Source organism: Elgaria multicarinata, chromosome 18 (genome assembly GCF_023053635.1).
Source record: "Elgaria multicarinata webbii isolate HBS135686 ecotype San Diego chromosome 18, rElgMul1.1.pri, whole genome shotgun sequence".
In the NCBI taxonomy this organism is placed as follows: Eukaryota; Metazoa; Chordata; class Lepidosauria; order Squamata; family Anguidae; genus Elgaria; species Elgaria multicarinata.
The window spans coordinates 10,899,995-10,918,245 of record NC_086188.1 but is presented as its reverse complement, the minus strand read 5'-3'; the positions used below and the strand labels follow the sequence as shown (position 1 = coordinate 10,918,245).

The following is an 18,251-nucleotide window of genomic DNA, read 5'->3' as shown; positions in this document are numbered from 1 at the left end:
ACAGGGGAATTGTATGCTCCCTGTAACTAGCCCCGGTCAACACTCTGGCTGCAGCTCTTTGAACCAGCTGGAGTTTCCGAACACTCTTCAAAGACAGCCCCACATAGAGCGCGTTACAGTAATCCAATCGGGATGTAACTAAGGCATGTGTCACCGTGGCCAGACAATTCCAGGCCAAAAGGACATCTTCTGATCGGAAGCGGCCTACCTCTTTCCCTCCCTTCGTCGATCCACGGATCGTGTGCTCGTCCAAAAAACTGCCTTTCAAGTTCAAGTATTTGACTTTCCTGTTCGTAAAAAATAAATAAAAATGATTTTTTTTTTATGATGAACATACCCCATGCAGTAGGATCTTATGCCTGTCTACTCTACTCAGAAGTAAGTCTCACTGAGTCCAGTGCAGCTTACGCCCAAGTACGTGTGTGGAGGGACTGCAGCCTTAGCAACTCAGTGCTATCCCTTGCCAGTGCTTTGAGTGACACAATCTCTAAAGAATTAAGGAGACGGCAAAGGAGGGAGACGCAGCACATCAATAAAGCAACGTCACTCACGACCCTATGCGATGTTTCAGCGGTGATACTACAGCCTTAACAGTCTTCCGGAATTTAAGAAAGCCATAAAGACTGATCTCTTCCGGCAGGCCGACCCAGTTGAATTTTAAGATGCCTTTTAATAATGTGCTGCTTTTAATAACATATTAGTTTTAAAATGTTTTAATCAATTATATGTATTTTATGGTGTTTGCATTTGTGTTGTACCCCTCCTTGATCCAGAGGGAGAGGCGGGTAACAAATAAATGAATATTATTATTATTATTATTATTATTATTATTATTATTATTATTATTGCAATGGGAATTAACCTACACGGCCCTGTTCAAATGACCCAGGGAGGACCATTTTTGCAATTTCGTGGTTAATATACTAGAAGTCTTTGTCTACCTACAGTCTCTATTCACCTTTGCAGAACAGAAAAGTATTCGTTCACATTGGCCTGGTTCAGACAACACACTAAACCATGCTGCTTAACCACAAAATGCATTCCATGAACCATTTTAAGATTAAGCAGCATGGTTTAGCGTGTTGTCTGAACCAGGCCATTAAAAAGTATAGCAGACCACGGGTCCATAAGAGAATAGATACCTCACTTTTGTTTGAATTACCCTGAGGAAGGACTTTAGGGGTCCAAAACGCGTTGGTAATTTTTAATTACCACTCCCTGTAATAACCAATTCAGGTGGGTAAGTGCCAACTGAAATAGAGCCAAAATGTTCCGTCCCCCCGGAAAACAAGAAGTACATTTGTGGGAACCCTAGGATATGAAGTTCAAAATATGTTTTTAAAATCGCAAAGGGGATAACCTTTCCCCACGACTCCTCTCCGCCCCTGTTCAACAGAGTATGCTCAGTGGCCTCCAGAAGTCACAGAATTTGGAGTGAGTGTCAGTTGGAAAGTAAAAAACGGAAAAGTTGGGGATAACTTGTAGTTTTCTAGAGAGGAAGGTGCTGAACAGAAGCACTCCCCTTAGGAAGCGAGGATACACTGCAACATTTTGTTGTAGGTCCTACTTGGTATTAGAACCCTAAATGGCTTGGGCCAGGTTATCTGTAGGATCACTTCCTCCCATATGTACCAGCCCAGGCCCTAAGATAATCTTCAGGGATCCTTCTCCATGAGCCCCTGCCAAAGGAAGTGAGGCAGGTGGCTACCAGGAGGAGGGCCTTCTCTGCTGTGGAACCCTGGCTGCGGAAAGAGCTCCCTAGAAAGTTTTGCCCGGCACCAGTATTTTAGCATTTCATCATTCTAGTCTTTTAACTCTGCTGTTTTAAAACTGTATTTTAAATCTGCAAAGTCTCCACATTGCTGCTCGGTTTTATTCCAGTTGTGGTTTTCTATTGTGGTTTAAGTTTCCATATGTTTTAATATTGTTGTTGTTGTTGTTGTTATTATTATTATTATTATTATTATTATTGTACATTTCTTTTCCTAGGTTTTACAATGTCTGTTTTAAACTTTGTAAGGCTGCCTTGAGGCCCAGTATTGGGCAAAAGGCGGGATACAAATATATTATTATTATTATTATTATTATTATTATTATTATTATTATTATTATTAATACTTCAAGCAGTGTTTGATGGTTTTTATTAGGCTGAAGTTGTTTGCGGGAGACAGAAGAGGAAAGAGGCGTATTTACTTGTCCTGCAGCTGCACTCTATGGCCCCAGTTCAAGGATTTCACGTGGTTCTGAACAGCTTTTGCCATCGTGGACCTGGGAAGAAAGAAGACCCCCCCACCCAAGCACCATCAAGTCAGTTTCGCATTTTGCACCCGTGGGCAGCTATCAGCATCTTAATGCCAACGACCCCGGTTTTTACTTATTCCAAACGAAATACATATCGGACGCACTACACGGATAAGCCATTTTCTTTTACCAGTCATGATTTGCGGGATGGGATATATTCCAGCCATAACGCCGGGCATCTTTGAGGGACCCGCCGAAAAGAGAGGCTTGATGCATAAGCTTTTTAGGGATGCAGCCAACATTCACGCAAGTTCCGCCCAGGCCCCATTTGGTACCTAGAGGAAACAGAGAAAGAGACATCGTCTGTACTCCCAACCTTTTTGGACCTGTGGGCACATCTGAGAATTTGAGACCATGCTATCTAATCAGCAGATCACCATTTTGGCATCTACCTGTCGGGTCTGTGGATCTTACATTGTGTCTTATTCAGCAAAAACTTTTGTTTCATGCTTAATTTGCTTAATTCTGGAGCAATACATCTAATGCTTCTTTTAAACATATGTTTTAGCAGTGTCCCGTAATTGCTTCTTTTTGAAGAGGGTAAGTTTATTACACAGGGAAATTTTGTACTGGAACATATTACACCAGCTTTAAAATCACTTCACTGGCTGCAAATTAGTTTCTGGGAGAAGTATAAATAATAATAATAATAATAATAATAATAATAATAATAATAATATATTTATTTCTTACCCGCCTCTCCCTTTGGATCGAGGCGGGGAACAACATTAGTAAAGGAATCAAAACATCTTAAAAATTCTTGATTTTACATTGATCTGGGTAGGTCTGCCGGAAAAGGCTAGTCTTCAAAGTTGCCTTAAAATCACAGAGAGAGTTAATATTACGAATCTCCTCCGGCAGGCCATTCCATAATCTGGGAGTGGCAGAAGAGAACGTTCTCTGGGTAATAGTTGTCAACCTTGTTTTTGTTGCCTGGAGTAAATTCTTCCTAGAGGACCTGAGTGTGCGGGGCGGATTGTATGGGAGAAGGCGATCCCGCAGGTAGGCTGGACCCAAACAGTGTAGGGCTTTAAAGGTGATAACCAGCACTTTATACTTTGCCCGAAAACTAATTGGCAGCCAGTGGAGTGATTTTAATGTTGGTGTAATGCGGTCACCCCTAGGTGTACTGGTGACCAGCCTGGCTGCCATATTTTGAACTAGTTGAAGTTTCCGAACTAGGTACAATGGTAGCCCTATGTAGAGCGCATTGCAGAAGTCAAGCCTTGAGGTTACCAGCGCGTGCACTACTGTCTTTAGGTCTTCCAACTCTAGAAAAGGTCACAACTGGCACAACAGCCAAAGCTGATAGCAGGCACTCCTGGCCTTCGCATCTATCTGGGCTGTCATTTGGAGCGACGGATCCAGAAACACCCACAAGCTGCGAACAGTCTTTCAGGGGGAGTGTAGCCCCATCCAGAACTGGTTGACACACCTCCAAACCTAGGTCAGAGCCCTTGACAGCAAGCACCTGTTTTGTCTGGATTCAGTTTCAGTTTGTTTGGTTATCACCTTTATTTATTTATTTATTTATTTATTACATTTATATACCGCCCCGTAGCTGAAGCTCTCTGGGCGGTTTACAAGCCCTACATGGATTGGATCCAGGTTAACTGCCGGATCACTTTCTCCTGTACAATCCTGCCCCCCACACTCAGGTCCTCTGGGAAGAATTTACTCCAGTCAGGAAAAATTAGGCTAACAACCGTTACCCAGAGGACCTTCTCTTCTGCTGCTCTCCCAGACTGTGGAATGGCCTCCCGGGAGAGGTTCGCCAACTTAACAGTCTTTCCGAATTTAAGAAAGCCATAAAGACTGATCCCTTTCGGCAGGCCTACTCAGTTGAATCTGAAGATGTCTGGCTGTTATTTTAATAATGTATTAGTTTTATATGTTTTTAATCAGTTTTATGTATTTTATAGTATTTTTGTATTCAATGTTATTCCCCGCCTCAATCCAGAGCGAGAGGCGGGTAAGAAATTATTATTATTATTATTAATAATAATAATTTCTCCACACCAGGCATAATTTTGTACACCTCTGTCAGATTGTAAGCCTATGCGGCAGGGTCTTGCTATTTACTGTTTTACTCTGTACAGCACCATGTACATTGATGGTGCTATATAAATAAATAATAATAATAATAATAATAATAATAATAATAATAATAATAATAATAATGTCTCCCCTTACTCACTTTTTTTCTCAGCTAAACAATCTCAGATGCTGTAGCCTTTCCTCATGAGGGAGTTTAGGATCAAAACTTGCATTTGCCCACTCCAATTTCCTCCTAAAGCTTTTATCCCTGTGAGGTTTCAAAATTATGTCTAATAAAATCTCCCAAGGGAGTAAAATGGTTGCGGTATAGGTTTTTGGAAACGGTTACTCTCCTTTCCAAAGTGAAAACTATTTCTGCTTCCATTAAATATGTCTAGGAAAATTGCCCAAGTATGCCTATTTTCAAACCTACCGGAAAGAGACATATTGGAAACACAAATATACAGACACCGCAATTCTGGGAAATGGGTACAAAAGTAAGCCTTTGATTTCATCAACAGTGCACAACAGAAGATCAGGCAAGATGTAAAATCTGACGTACAAAATATGAAAGCAGCAGCAAGAAATCGTTCGATGTTGCAAGATACATTTCGAATGTTTCGTACCTTTCGGAGTAGGATCCACATAATCAAGCACAGCCACTTTCTTTCCAAATTGGGAAGCTTCAAAAAATAAGAAGAAATCAGTGATTTGTTTAAAAGAAAGAGCAAGGGATCATTCTAATTCTGCCAGCATTATCCAAAGGTTTTTCTGTTGCCAGAGGCGTGTTAAAATGCTACCCCTCCGTCTCTATCCTATTGTAATCACAGCACCTTAAATAACCAAGACCTAGTCAAAATGCTATTTTTTCTTCCCCGTTTTAGTAGTTTAGCATTACAATCCTTTACTGGCTTACCTGAGAGTAGGTCCCATTGAACTCACCTCTGAGTAGACATGCGTAAAATTGCATAGTAAATGCATTAATGGATGGTGATAATGATGATGGTGGTGATAATGGACGATGGTGATGGTGGTAATGATAATACATGATGATTATGGTGATGATAATGATGGTGGTCATGATAATGGATAAAGATTAGTCATGTGACCAAGGCCATGCCCCCTTGGGGGCCAGACTTATCAAGTTGGCCCCGCCTTGGGGGTGGGCATGTTGGGGTGGCCACGCCTCCTTGAGGGCGGCCATATTGTCCACCGTTTTGGTTTCCAAAATATGGTCACCCTACATTACCTCTGCACTCTGTTCTTAATATTATCTCTTGCTTTTAATTCTGCCATTGGAGATGTTTCAAATGTTTCAAATTCTTTGTTTGTTTGTTTTAATTTCATCGTAAGTCGCCTTGGGGGCCCTGTTGGGGCCAAAAGGCGACTCACCATTGGATCAATTAAAAAAAGAAAGAAAAGAAAGAAATTATGAGGTTAGATTGCCATAAGCTGTACACCAAATCATTGAATTATAAGCACACACCTTCTTTCGCGCAAGCAAGCCCACCGGATCCTCCTCCAATGACTAAAAGATCGTACTCGCTCTTCCCTACGAGAAAGAAAAGGTCATCATTAAAACAACAACAACAAAACAAGTTTGAGATACAGAAGACAAATTATCCGCTAAGCCACGGTAGTGAAGTATTTTGAGCTCAACATTATGGCTTAGCGTGTTATGTGAACCATTCCTAACCATGGCGGCTACATACGGTAACCATGGTTTAAACACACACACACACTAACCATTTGCTGCAAAAGGGTTAGCGACCTAACCATGGCTTAGCATGTTGTCTGAACAGGCCCATTGTAGATCCAACAAACCCGAATCTTTCCCACCTCGAATTATCTCAAACTTCATAAAGCCTCTCATGAAAGAAGAAGGGTACTAAAATATCCGAAATGTCTTTTATTTACGCTCTGCCTGTTCTGGTGACTCAACGTTGAACCCAACCGTCTGCTGGGTACAATTAGTTTTACAGCCTGCACTTGAAGCAGAAGAGGCCATACAAAAATCCTTGTGTCTGGTTGGAGGGGTGAGCGGGGACATTTCGCTCCTGTGGATTGTTTCCCAAATCATCTGCTGAAATGGGAACTGTGCAAAGAAAAGCAACATTTTTATTTTTTAAAAAACAAATTATGATCTGTTATAGTTGGCCGGCTGCACACACAGCGGAAACAAGCTTTAGAAGACAAAACCAACAAAAAACTCTCCAAGTCACTGCATCAGCAAAGCTTCCAAACTAGTGGTGATGAAATCCATCCCACCCACACTACCAAGAATGCTCTCAAGGCAAACTTGGCTGGGTTGTGTGTACCTAAAAGCAAATGTCACGGAACCGAAGATAAGGGAGGGACGGCGGGCATTGTAGGCCCTCTAGTCCAGGGATGGGCAGAACGTAGTCGTCCAGATGTTTTTGGACTTCAAATCCCAGAAGCCCCTGCCAGCATGGCCAAGGCTCAGAGGTTCCAGGGGGTTGCAGACCAAAACATCTGGAGAACTACGTCCTGCCCTACCCCGATCTAGTCGAACCAAATCGGACGGCCTGCACTTTCTTCTTTCAAAACTAGACCTGGAATTAGATTCTCACCACTCACCCACCCACCTCCGGCATCGTCGCTTCCCGACAGGCACATACCCCCTTCCCCCCCCCCCGAAAAAAAAAGGTAAGGAGGGTTTGTTGCAACTTGAACATTCCTTGCGTGTGGTCCAAGTTGCGGCAGCTTAGTGAGGAAAAGGTATTTACGGCAGGGTGGGCCGCTTAGGCTCACGTAGCCTCATGGTCTGATTTCAGAAGCCCTCTGCAAGTGTTACATTCAGCCCCATGGCTAAAGCGATGTGCCCTTCCCTAGGGAGGTGACTGGGCAGGGAGGAAGGGATGGCGGGGGGGGGGGGGAGAAAGGCAGGGAGAACGAGGAGCACCAGCTCCAGGCTTCTGAACCCTCCATGGGCCCCGTTCCCTCACCGAGTCTACCTTCTCACTACCATTGTGACCTACTGCCCATGTTCCTCCTCCTGTTTCTCATCATTGCTCCCACTTGGTAGGGAAGGTGACCCTATGGAAAGGAGGACTGGGCTCCTGTATCTTTAACAGTTGTATAGAAAGGGGGAATCTCAGCAGGTGTCATTTGTATGCATGCAGGACCTGGTGAAATTCCCTCTGCATCACAAAGGTTAAAGCTGCAGGAGCCCTGCCCTCTTGACCAGGTACGAAAGAGGGGCAGGGCCCTTGCAGCGTTAACTGTTGGGATCGAGAGGGAATTTCACCAGGTGCTGCATGCATACAAATGACACCTGCTGAGATTCCCTTTTCTATACAACTGTTAAAGATACAGGAGCCCAATCCTCCTTTCCATAGGGTCACCCTACAGGTAGGGAGCCAGGAAGAAAATAGGTAGTGGCATCTGATGCTCCTTTTTCGGAGTGAGAGGCAGGCAAACAAGCAGGTTGCCATGGTGAGGAGGAACAACTCCAGGAAGCTCTTGTCCATGGGCCCCTGCTGGGGTGTGGGCCCTCGGCAGCTGCCTGACCATGCCTCCTCTTGATGCCGACCCTGAGAAGGAGAAAAGGGCCTGCCCGCCGTCATCCCATGGCCTCCAATAGTTTACTCCAAAGAGAATGTGGCCCTTGACTAGGCTTCCCTGCCCTGATGACCTCCAATTGTTTTAGACTACATCTCCCATCATTCTCAGCCACTGGCTATGCTGGCTGAGGATGATGGGAGTTGAAGTCAAAAACATGTGGAAGGCACCAGGGTGCGGATGGTTGCCCTAGACAGAAAATTCCTCACCCCTGATTTAGGGTGCCATTCCGGTGCCATTCCTATCAATTTCACTACGGCTCATGCAATAGATGACAGAGCTTTACGGGCCGGCTCCGGCCCACGGGCTGGATGTTGTGCACCCCTGTAGCCTGATCTTATGTATCCTAAGGTAGTGTACAAAGGGTGGCAGCAGTACAGCCCAATCCTAGGCAGAGTAAGGGCCTAGTTCTCACTAAAGTGGGTAAACCTATATCTGGTCTGTACCACTGAGGCTCCAGGTGGGGGTTCACAGGATGGAACGCTCCCCAATTAAAAACAAAAAAAACATTAATGCATACAAGAAATTACAAAATCATCCTAGCATGTTTTGGGAAAGCTGGACTAGAACCATTCTCTTTAATATCTATGAGGAATTATTTATTTTTAAAGAACCATTCAGTCATATAAGAAAACACCTGTAAGCCAAAGTGGTACAGCCCAGACACAAACCTTTCACTGCAGTGAGAATTAGTCCATTCCCCTCTCCCACTTGAAGAGTAAGCTTGTAACATACTATTTGCCTAGTCAGCTGGAACGAGTAAAAATCAACACCAGGTGATCAGGCAAGGAAGCTGATGAAAGTTGGTTTCCTTTCAACAACAAAGTAAAAACGTGGCAACTTCTGTGGATTTGTTTACAAAGGCATATAAGGAGCGCCTCGTTTTAGAAGATCTGAATGCACAAGGTAATGCTTATATAAAATATTTCCTATCTGACAAGTTGCAGAGAGGTAACCATTTTATAGTGCAATTGTATGCATGCTTACTTAGAAGTAATTGAAAATGAGTAATAGGCGTTCAGTGGGCTTACTCCCAAATAAATGGGTATAAAGATTGCAGCTTAGGTATGTTGCAATAAAAACCAAATAAGAGAGGCCTGTTGCGTTTTTGAAGACTAATATATTCATTGGCAGGAATGCAGTAACATTTAAAGTGACGCAGGGTTGTTGGTTTTTATTTCATAACAAGAACTCGATTTTTGTTGCTGTTGACAGATGTTAGCACACTATAAAAAAAAGCAATAATTCGTCTTTAGAAATGGTATTTCAACGCTCTTTCTTGGCTGAAATCCTTTAAAAAAAATAATTTAAAAAATGCTTTATACTGTAAATTGATCAGAAGATTGATAAATCAAAGGATATATTTAATAAGAGGCAGGTGAAGATGACCTAAATCTAACATCAACTGGGAAGGATCCTGATGTGTTTTTATTTGTGAATATTGTTTATTTTGACCCTGTTCAGACAACACGCTAAGCCAAGTTGGTTAAGCATTTTGAGCCAAACATTCTGGCTTAGCATGTCATGTGAACCCCATGGTGGCTACATAACCATGGTTTAAACATGCTCTAAGCATGGCATAGTGTGTTGTCTGAACAGGTCCCTTGATTTTATTATTTTTATGTTATTTGAAAGCCACCTTGGTGGGATGCATATCCTGAAAAGTGGCATATCAACAATTGTAATATATAAATAAAGAAGAATCATGGTTCTCATTATGTAGAATGCTAAGTAGGGTCTGAATACGTATACTTCTAAACTGTCTTATACCTCCTGCTCAAGGCAGGCAGGAGTGGGTTCTTTAGAATCATAGAATAGCAGAGTTGGAAGGGGCCTACAAGGCCATCGAGTCCAACCCCCTGCTCAATGCAGGAATCCACCCAAAAGCATCCCTGACATTTATATCTACAATGTTCCTGAAATCTACGGCACGGTCTTATAAATGTAGTAACACTTCTGATATGTAAAAAGTGGAGGGCAGAGGGTTACTAAACTTGAAAATATGCTGCCCCTAATCACTTGCATACCAAAATTGTTTTATTCATTTTGTATACCACCCTTCGAGTAGAACAGAAGAGCGGTATACAAATATTTATTATATTTGTATTATAGGGCAGTATACAAAATAGCAGTCTAGGGTTAAGGCTGCAGCCCTTTGTATATTTACCAGGAAATAAGTGCCATTGACAGTATGAGATTTAATAATGATTTCTTAAGAAATAATAATTGTTTTAATGCGTTATGTGTTTCAATGTTTTTAGATTGGGTTACACTGACAGCTTGTTGGCAAATAAGAATGCTAAGGATAAATAATCATAAAAGAAATAAATAAGAAGGGATATATAGGAATGTCAATTTCCAGAGAGGCAAGCTGGATAACCTAGTCTGTTTCAGCAAAAACAGCAAGGAATCTTGTGGCACTGTAAAAGACTAATGAAAAGGGAAAGAATCCTTCTCTTCATCAGTTTAGACTTACGCTATCTCTAGAAGCTGTTACCATATTTCTTCGATTCTAAGACACACTTCCCCCCCCCATATAAACATCTCTAAAAACGGGGTCCGTCTTAGAATCACGGGTGCGTTTATTATTTCTTAGAATCAAAGCTTTTTTTCTGTTGGTACTGAAATTAGTGTGCGTCTTACAATCGATGGCATCTTAGAATCGAAGAAATACGGTAATTACAGATTAGAAATCCACTCCATATACGTTTGGACATAGAGTCCAACATTTTTCTTCAGGAAGCAAACAGTCTACCATGGGGGTGAGAACTCGTAGCCATTATACCAAGCCTATATGTCTATGTTATGGTGAATTCTTAACTTTTGTAAATTTAAAACGTGTATTACTGACGAAGGTGGAAACTGTGTATACAGTCCGGAATCACTGTTTAATACTACATTTATACGTTTTCCCTTGTTTATATGTCTGTGACATGTTTTTATACTTGTTAATCACCAGTAACTCTGCTATATGTTTATTAAATGTTTGCCAAATGTCTATTAATATTTATTATATGACTGACTGCTAACTTGGATAAATCATTTTGAGGCTTTTGGTATGTGTACAACACAGTGACCTTCCCAGGCATAGTGCACTTAACTTCAGGAATGTTGGTGGATGCTTTCACTTCCTTTTCATTCTTTCAGTGAGGGTTCCTCCTTACCCTATTTCTTCGATTCTAAGACGCACTTCTTCCCCGATATAAACATCTCTAAAAAAGGGGTTGCGTCTTAGAATCGCAGGTGTGTCTTAGGGTTTTTTTCTCTATCAGTGGTACTGAAATTAGTGTGCGTCTTACAATCGAAATACGGTATTTCTTTTTGTTACTAGAAAGGACTAAGGCATTTAGAGTGCATTCCCATATACGTTTAGTCGGGGGAAAAGTCCTATGATTCCCTGCATTCATCAGCCAGCCATGCTGGGAATTGTAGGACTTTTTTTTCTCTGTCTAAACATGCGTAGGAATGCACCCTTATTCTGGCATGAGCTTTTGTGGACACTGTCCACTTCATGCAAGACCTGAAGTGTTATCCCCAAATCGGCAGATCTATATACATGCATGAAGGTTAACACGTATGAAGTGTTAACCTCAGATCGACAGGTCTATATGCAGAGGATGAGGTAGGACATACACTGTGTTGTGAGAGGGAATTGAAATGCAACAGTTATGATGGTGTTAAGAATTGCCATTCACAAAACATTATTGGGTGATAACACAGGCGTCCACGGGAATATGTAGGAGGATGGCAGTGTGACCTGCCTTGCTTTCCTTGAGAGAGGAAAAAGGGTGGGATAGAAATGTGGAGTGGCCACCAGTGAGGGAGGAAGCAGCAGCCAGGCACCTCTCCACCGTGCCTGGGTCCAGCTCCAGCTCAGAGCCCCCTCCCTCCTGCTACCAACTATCTCTGCAGAGGCCACCAGTGAGGGAGGAAGCAGCAGCCAGGCACCTCTCCACCGTGCCTGGGCCCAGCTCCAGCTCAGAGCCCCCTCCCTCCTGCTACCAACTGTCTCTGGAGTGGCCACCAGTGAGGGAGGAAGCAGCAGCCAGGCACCTCTCCACCGTGCCTGGGTCCAGCTCCAGCTGAGAGCCCCCTCCCTCCTGCTGTCACCTGTAACTGCTGAACTTTCCAACTAAGATTGTAGTGCCTGAATTTGCTTTCCTTTCCCCCCTCCTCCTCCTCCCTCCCAATCTCCTTTCCTTTTGTGTCATGTCTTTTAGATTGTAAGCCTGTGGGCAGGGACTGTCAAGAAATACTTTTGTAAGCCGCCATGAGAGCCTTTTTTGGCTGAATGGCGGCATAAAAATCCTTAAATAAATAAATAAATAAATAAATGTAATAGTAGTAATGATAATAATACATACAGTGCCTTTCCATAGTGCCCAAGCTGGATAACCTAATGTGAGGTTTTTCCCTAACTCAATATGCATAGCATTGGATTGCCTGGCTTTCTGGTGAGATTTCTAGCCAGGTGTGCCAGCGTCTTCACTTTAAAAGGACACACAGGCACACAAATGAACCAGCCAGAGGGGTTAGACTAAATGATCTCTGGTATTTTTCTGCTGCACAGGTTTCATTCATGTCAGCTGCCTGTTACAAAAATAAATGCTAATTTCATTCAGAGTCAGGTTGCTTGCTAGTCTTTGCTTTCCCACCCCATAGTAGATAGCCTTCCTCCAGATGTTTTTGGACTTCAATTCCATCAGCAAGGCCAACGCTGGGCGCTGTTGTCCAAAACATCTGAAGGACATTGGGTTGAGTCATGCTGGGAAATGTAGGACTTTTTTCTGTCTAAACATGCATAGGCTTGCTTCTTAAGGCTCTTTAAGCTGTGGTGTAACAGGCAGCAATTCAACAGGCAAAGCTTCCACACCATGGAAAACGCAAAGATGATGTGATGTGGAGCTTCTCCTGTTGAGTGTCTACTGCCGGATGAGGAAGAGGAGCTTCTCCTATTGAATGTCTGATGATAAGGAGCTTCACCTGTGGAATGTTTGCCTAGCACACTGCTGTCAAAGGACCGAGCCGCTCTGCCAGAAGCACAACTCTTATTTCAAAATGCCTCTCCACCCCCCACAACCCCGCAAACCCACCCCAGCTTTCCAGAGAGGGGAAATATGGAGCTCCATGTACCACAGAGCTCCATATGGCGAGGGGAATCTCCGTACCTGAAGACAGGGCCCGCACTGTACGGCAAAGCCCGGGCTCGCGTCGGAAGCACGGGGTCCCTCGCCACAGCGCCGCCATGCTGTACGGCAGCCGAGCTTGGTGCGAGGACCCCTCGTGCAGTTACCGGCGCCTCTGCAGCGCAAGCCAGGGGCTGGCTAAGCGAGTGCCTGATGGCTGCTCCCGCCCCCTTAGGGACGCTCCTTTTTCTCGTGGAGAGGGCAGGGCTGCTCGTATGGAGGAAGAGGAAGAGGAGGAAGAAGAAGCCGCTCGTGCTGGGTGAGTGAGGAGGAGGAGGAGGTCCCATGGGAAAGGCCCAGCCCCATGGGTGGAACTGAAAGGGGGTGGGGGAGAGGCAACCCTCCCAGGTTACCACCTGCCTTTCCCAGCATTTCTTGGCAGGCATTCAACCGGTACAGCGCTCCTTGGCGTAAATAGCAACAGGCGGGGAGCTTCTTGGCTGGGAGAAGGGCAGGAGGAGGTTGTGCTTGTTCCCCTTTTATTCTGCTCTCCTCCCCGCCCCAGGCCTTTTAAACACGTTAACTTAGTCAGCTTGCAAAAGAAATGCCACACAGAAAGAATGCGAGTTGTCGCCTCTTTTCAAAAGGGGGCTGCTGGTCCTTTGGCAGGCAGGTATTCAACAGGTGCAGCTTTCCTCCGCATATAGGTAGCTGTGGGTGGAGGCAAAACACTGCCGTTGGTGGGGGGATGCCTAAGAATATAGATGTATGCGTAAGAAAGACAGAAAGACTACAGAGTATTTATATAAATAGCGAGAGAGAACTGTTTTAGCTTCCACCCTCGTCAGAAAATATAGGTATTTATGTCTTTATTAATTACATTTCTATACCGCCCAATAGCCGGATTTACTGAGCTAATTGTTTCGGCTTCCGGAAGCCAAAACAATTAGCTCAACATATATATATTTTACAAAATATAGTAAATCCGGCTATTGGGCGGTATAGAAATGTAATTAATAAAGACATAAATAAATAAGAAATTCTCTGTTGTTACTCTTTCAATCTATCTTAAATATTTTACCTTAACATTGACAGCATCGATTGTGGATTCAGGGCTTCCTTGTTGCTTTGCTGTTGTGCCACTTTATTATCCCGCTCTCTCTTTCTCACTCACTCACTATATATTAATATATAATTAAGCACACACGCCCCAAACTCAGAAACACAGACCCGGTGTAGTTTTACCACTCTTGACTGCTATCTATGCGTCAAAAGCTGTACCTGTTGAAAGCCTGCTTGTCAAAAGTACAGGAGCCCCTACCAAGAAAACAGGTGGCAACCCTCATTCCTTTTCCCGTTCTGATGTTCTGTATTTTCCTTGTTATATTTTCCTTGTAAGGGAAATATAAAGAACATCGGAATAAGAACAATTAGGAATGAGTGTTGCCTCCTCCTTTTTCCGGACAGAGCTCTGTTGCACAAGCAGGCATTCAACAGGTGCAGGATTCCTTGACGTTATTATAAATGTGCACTTAGCATGTCAGCAAGGGAATGTGTCAGGGTTACGACTATTGATCAAGGCTGTTACTGTTATTGTAACATTGTTACGGTGTTTTTAAATATTGTACTCCATGCTGAGCACTTGGGAAAGCTTTTGGTAAATATTTTGAGTATGGAACTTGGAATCTGCTTAGTTGGCACTTAAGACATATGTAGAAAAGAGATACAATCGTGGAATAAGCAGGCAAACTGTCTTTGCGCTTAAACTTCCGGGAATGTTCAGATGAAATGAGTTATCAGTGGTACTGATTAAGACTAAATAAGATCTATGAAAGGTGATGGAAGTTTAATTTGTTTAATGCAAACGCTCTGCTTGTCTATTGGGCACAACCACAGATTCAGGAGGATTTGAAAATGGTTATGAATATTATAGAATCATAGAATAGTAGAGTTGGAAGGGGCCTACAAGGCCATCGAGTCCAACCCCCTACTTAGTGCAGGAATCCACCCTAAAGCATCCCTGACAGATGGCTGTCCAGCTGCCTCTTGAATGCCTCTAGCGTGGGAGAGCCCACCACCTCCCTAGGTCATTGGTTCCATTGCTGAACATTGGTTGTGACTCATTACTTTCTTAAACAAGATCAGTTTGCATTGATGCTCAGTTTCCTGGTATGTTGGTGGCCAACTTGCTACATATAATGATTGTGGTATTAGCTGATTTTGACCAGGTCAAACTATTTCTCCCATCTTCATCTGTTTTGACTAGCAGTGGTTTTCCTGGTACTTGGGTAGAAAGTTTTCCACTCCTCTGATCCCGGATCTGTCGAACTGGAGTTCCATGTATTTTGCCAGCAAAACCTGTGTTCTCCCACTGAGCTACAGCTTATGGGCCTGTCCTTATTTGCCAAGGCAAGCTGGGTAATTAGAGGATTTTATTTCTGGTTGAGCAGGTTAGTTGGTGTTTTTTGTTTATTTGTTTTAACACAGACTACTATTTAATCTTGCAACAGTGAAGGCTGTTTATCATTTGTTAGATTGCATTTTAGTTTATGTTTATTTCATATTTTTAACTGTTCTATGGCATTTTGGGCTTTTAACTGTCAACTGCTCAGAGAACATCAGTTATTGGGCAGATTAGAAATGTAATAAACAGTAAATATATAAATTTGGGGAAAGTTACTTTTAAAAAAATTGTACGTGTGACTGTTTATTAAATAAAGGCCTTGTAGATGGAAGGGCATGGTAGTTCTCTATGGTTGATCCAACCCCGCTGCAATTCTTCCTCTTTCATAATATGAAAACAGAGATTGTCTCATGATTGGTGGAATATTCAGGGTAGATAAAAGGAAGGACTTTTATCTGTGCAAGTGCAGTTGCAACAGTTCCTGCAGTGATCACGGCAAGAGCAGGTGAGTCTCTGCTCTGCTCTGCTTACTTTTGGGGTTTGCATACTGCTACACTTGTCTTGTGCTGATAGGTATGTGTGTGTGAGTGAATAAGGGAGCGCAGTGGGCAGCTGAGGTGGTTCTTGGTTCGCCTCTTCCTAGTCCAGAAACTTCAACTAGTTCAAAATATGGCAGCCAGGCTGGTCACCAATACACCTAGGGGTGACCACATTACACCAGTTTTAAAATCTCTTCACTGGCTGCTGATTAGTTTTCGGGCAAAGTATAAAGTGTTGGTTATCACCTTTAAAGCCCTACATGGTTTGGGTCCAGGCTACCTGCGGGATCGCCTTCTCCCGTACAATCCGCCCCGCACACTCAGGTCCTCTGGAAAAATCTACTTCAGCTAGCAAAAACTCGATTAACAACTGTTACCCAGAGGACCTTCTCTTCTGCTGCTCCCAGACTGTGGAATGGCCTGCTGGAGGAGACTCGTCAACTTAACGGTCCACTAGCATTCAAGAAATCTATAAAGACTGATCTCTTCCGGCAGGCCTATCCAGTGGAATTTTAAGATGTTTTTTAAATGTTTTTATTTATTTATTTAATTAATTACATTTTTATACCGCCCTACAGCCGAAGCTCTCTGGGCGGTTTACAACTATTTTAGGATGTTTTTAACAATGTATATTATGTTTTAATTGAGCATTATGTATTTTATCATTTATTGTTGTTCCCTGCCTCGATCAAAGCGGAGAGGTGGGTAAGAAATATTCTTCTTCTTCTTCTTCTTCTTCTTCTTCTTCTTATTATTATTATTATTATTATTTATTTATATAGCACCATCAGTGTACATGGTGCTGTACAGAGTAAAGCAGTAAATAGCAGGACCCTGCCGCATAGGCTTACAATCTAATAAAATCAAAGTAAAACAATAAGGAGGGGAAGAGAATGCAAACAGGTACAGGGTAGGATAAGCAGGCACAGGGTAGGGTAAAACTAACAGTAGAAAGTAACAGTAGAAGTCTGCACAACATTCTCATTCTTATTCTCGGGTCCTGATTCTGGGTTCCAAGTTAACAGCTGGTTGGCCGCTGTGTGAACAGGTTACTGGACTAGATGGACCCTTGGTCTGTTCCAGCGTCAGGGCTCCTCTACGTTCTCGCCAGAAGAAATCAGGAAGATAGGTGCTGCCACAGTTGGGAGCCACACAAAGGCTCTCAACTGCGTGTGGAGCTAAGATCCACTCTTTCCACTACATCATGCTGGCTGTCATGCAGAATAGTTACCGCGGACGTGAGGGCAGGTTAACTAGGCTCAGCCCAAATTTGTTCGGATGCATCCAGCTGATGCGGGAATTGTTATTCCAAGCGGTGGATCCTACAGCCTGGCTTTGTTCATATCGACGTCGCTGTGTTTGTACCCAGGCTAAATCCAAAACGCCTGAAACTTCTTGCAGTGGCAGCAGGGGGTTGTGGGAGACAAACAACCCCCCCGTTCCTGTTTACTGAACCATGTGTGCCATTTGCTGCCGAATTGATGCTTCAACACCTTGAATTCTCTAGAGGGGCCATAATTATACGTTGAGCAGATGTGCACCTTCGTAAACAATCCTCCCAGGGCAGCGATGTGCGCGGCCTGAATCCCTTCAGCCTGAGAAAAGAGTTGGTCCTGAGGGCGAACCCAAAGCGTCACAGGATCCGGCCAACCTGGGGTGCGATCCAAGGTTGTACCTGGTAACTCAGAGGGCAGCCCTGATCATTGCCTTTGGCTGGGGCTGCTGGGAGTTGTAGTCCATAAGAACGTAAGAGCCATGCTGGATTGGACCAAGGGTCCATCTAGTGCAGTACTTTGTTCACACAGAGGCCAACGAGTTGTTCACCAGGAATCCACAAGAAGGACATGAGTGTAACAGCACCCTCCCGCCCATGTTCCCCAGCAACTGGTGTATATAGGCCTACTGCCTCTGATACTGGATGTAGCACATAGCCATCAGGACTACTAGCCATGGATAGCCTTCTGCTCCAAGAATTTGTCCAATCCCCTTTTGAAGCCATCCAAAGTGGAGGCCATCACGACATCTTGTGGAGGTGAATTCCATAGTTTAACTCTGTGCTGTGCGAAGAAGGTCCTTCCTTTTATCTGTTCCTGAATCTCCCTACAATCCACTTCATGGGACGACCCCATTGGGTTCTACTATTATGGGACAGGAAGAAAAATGTCTCCCTACTCATATTCTCCACGCCGTGCATAATTTTGTACACCTCCATCATGCCCCTCTTTAACCTCCTTTTCACCCCAATTTAACAATCCCAGCTGT

The 18,251-nt window shown here is 43.5% G+C and overlaps 2 protein-coding genes across 3 annotated transcripts in view; one reads left to right on the top strand and one right to left on the bottom strand.

The window, feature by feature from the left end:
• The window catches only part of TXNRD2 (thioredoxin reductase 2), a 58,765-nt gene extending 45,589 nt beyond the window's left edge, over positions 1–13,176 (bottom strand). Inside the window, exons 1-6 of the mRNA XM_063144162.1 lie at positions 13,089–13,176; positions 5,825–5,890; positions 4,965–5,021; positions 2,432–2,576; positions 2,194–2,268; positions 209–287 (exon numbers count right to left, since the gene is read on the bottom strand). Coding sequence (XP_063000232.1) covers positions 209–287; positions 2,194–2,268; positions 2,432–2,576; positions 4,965–5,021; positions 5,825–5,890; positions 13,089–13,167 — 501 coding nt within the window. The 5' untranslated portion in view covers positions 13,168–13,176. The remainder of the gene's footprint in view (positions 1–208; positions 288–2,193; positions 2,269–2,431; positions 2,577–4,964; positions 5,022–5,824; positions 5,891–13,088) is intronic.
• A 92-nt stretch (positions 13,177–13,268) lies between these two features.
• COMT (catechol-O-methyltransferase) overlaps positions 13,269–18,251 on the top strand; it is a 52,562-nt gene continuing 47,579 nt past the window's right edge. Inside the window, exon 1 of one of the 2 annotated variants that reach the window (XM_063144410.1) lies at positions 13,269–13,365. The gene's annotated coding sequence lies outside the window, so the exon portion shown is untranslated. Of the gene's footprint in view, positions 13,366–15,920; positions 15,956–18,251 lie in introns of those variants that run through there. The other variant, XM_063144412.1, reaches the window with a different exon arrangement.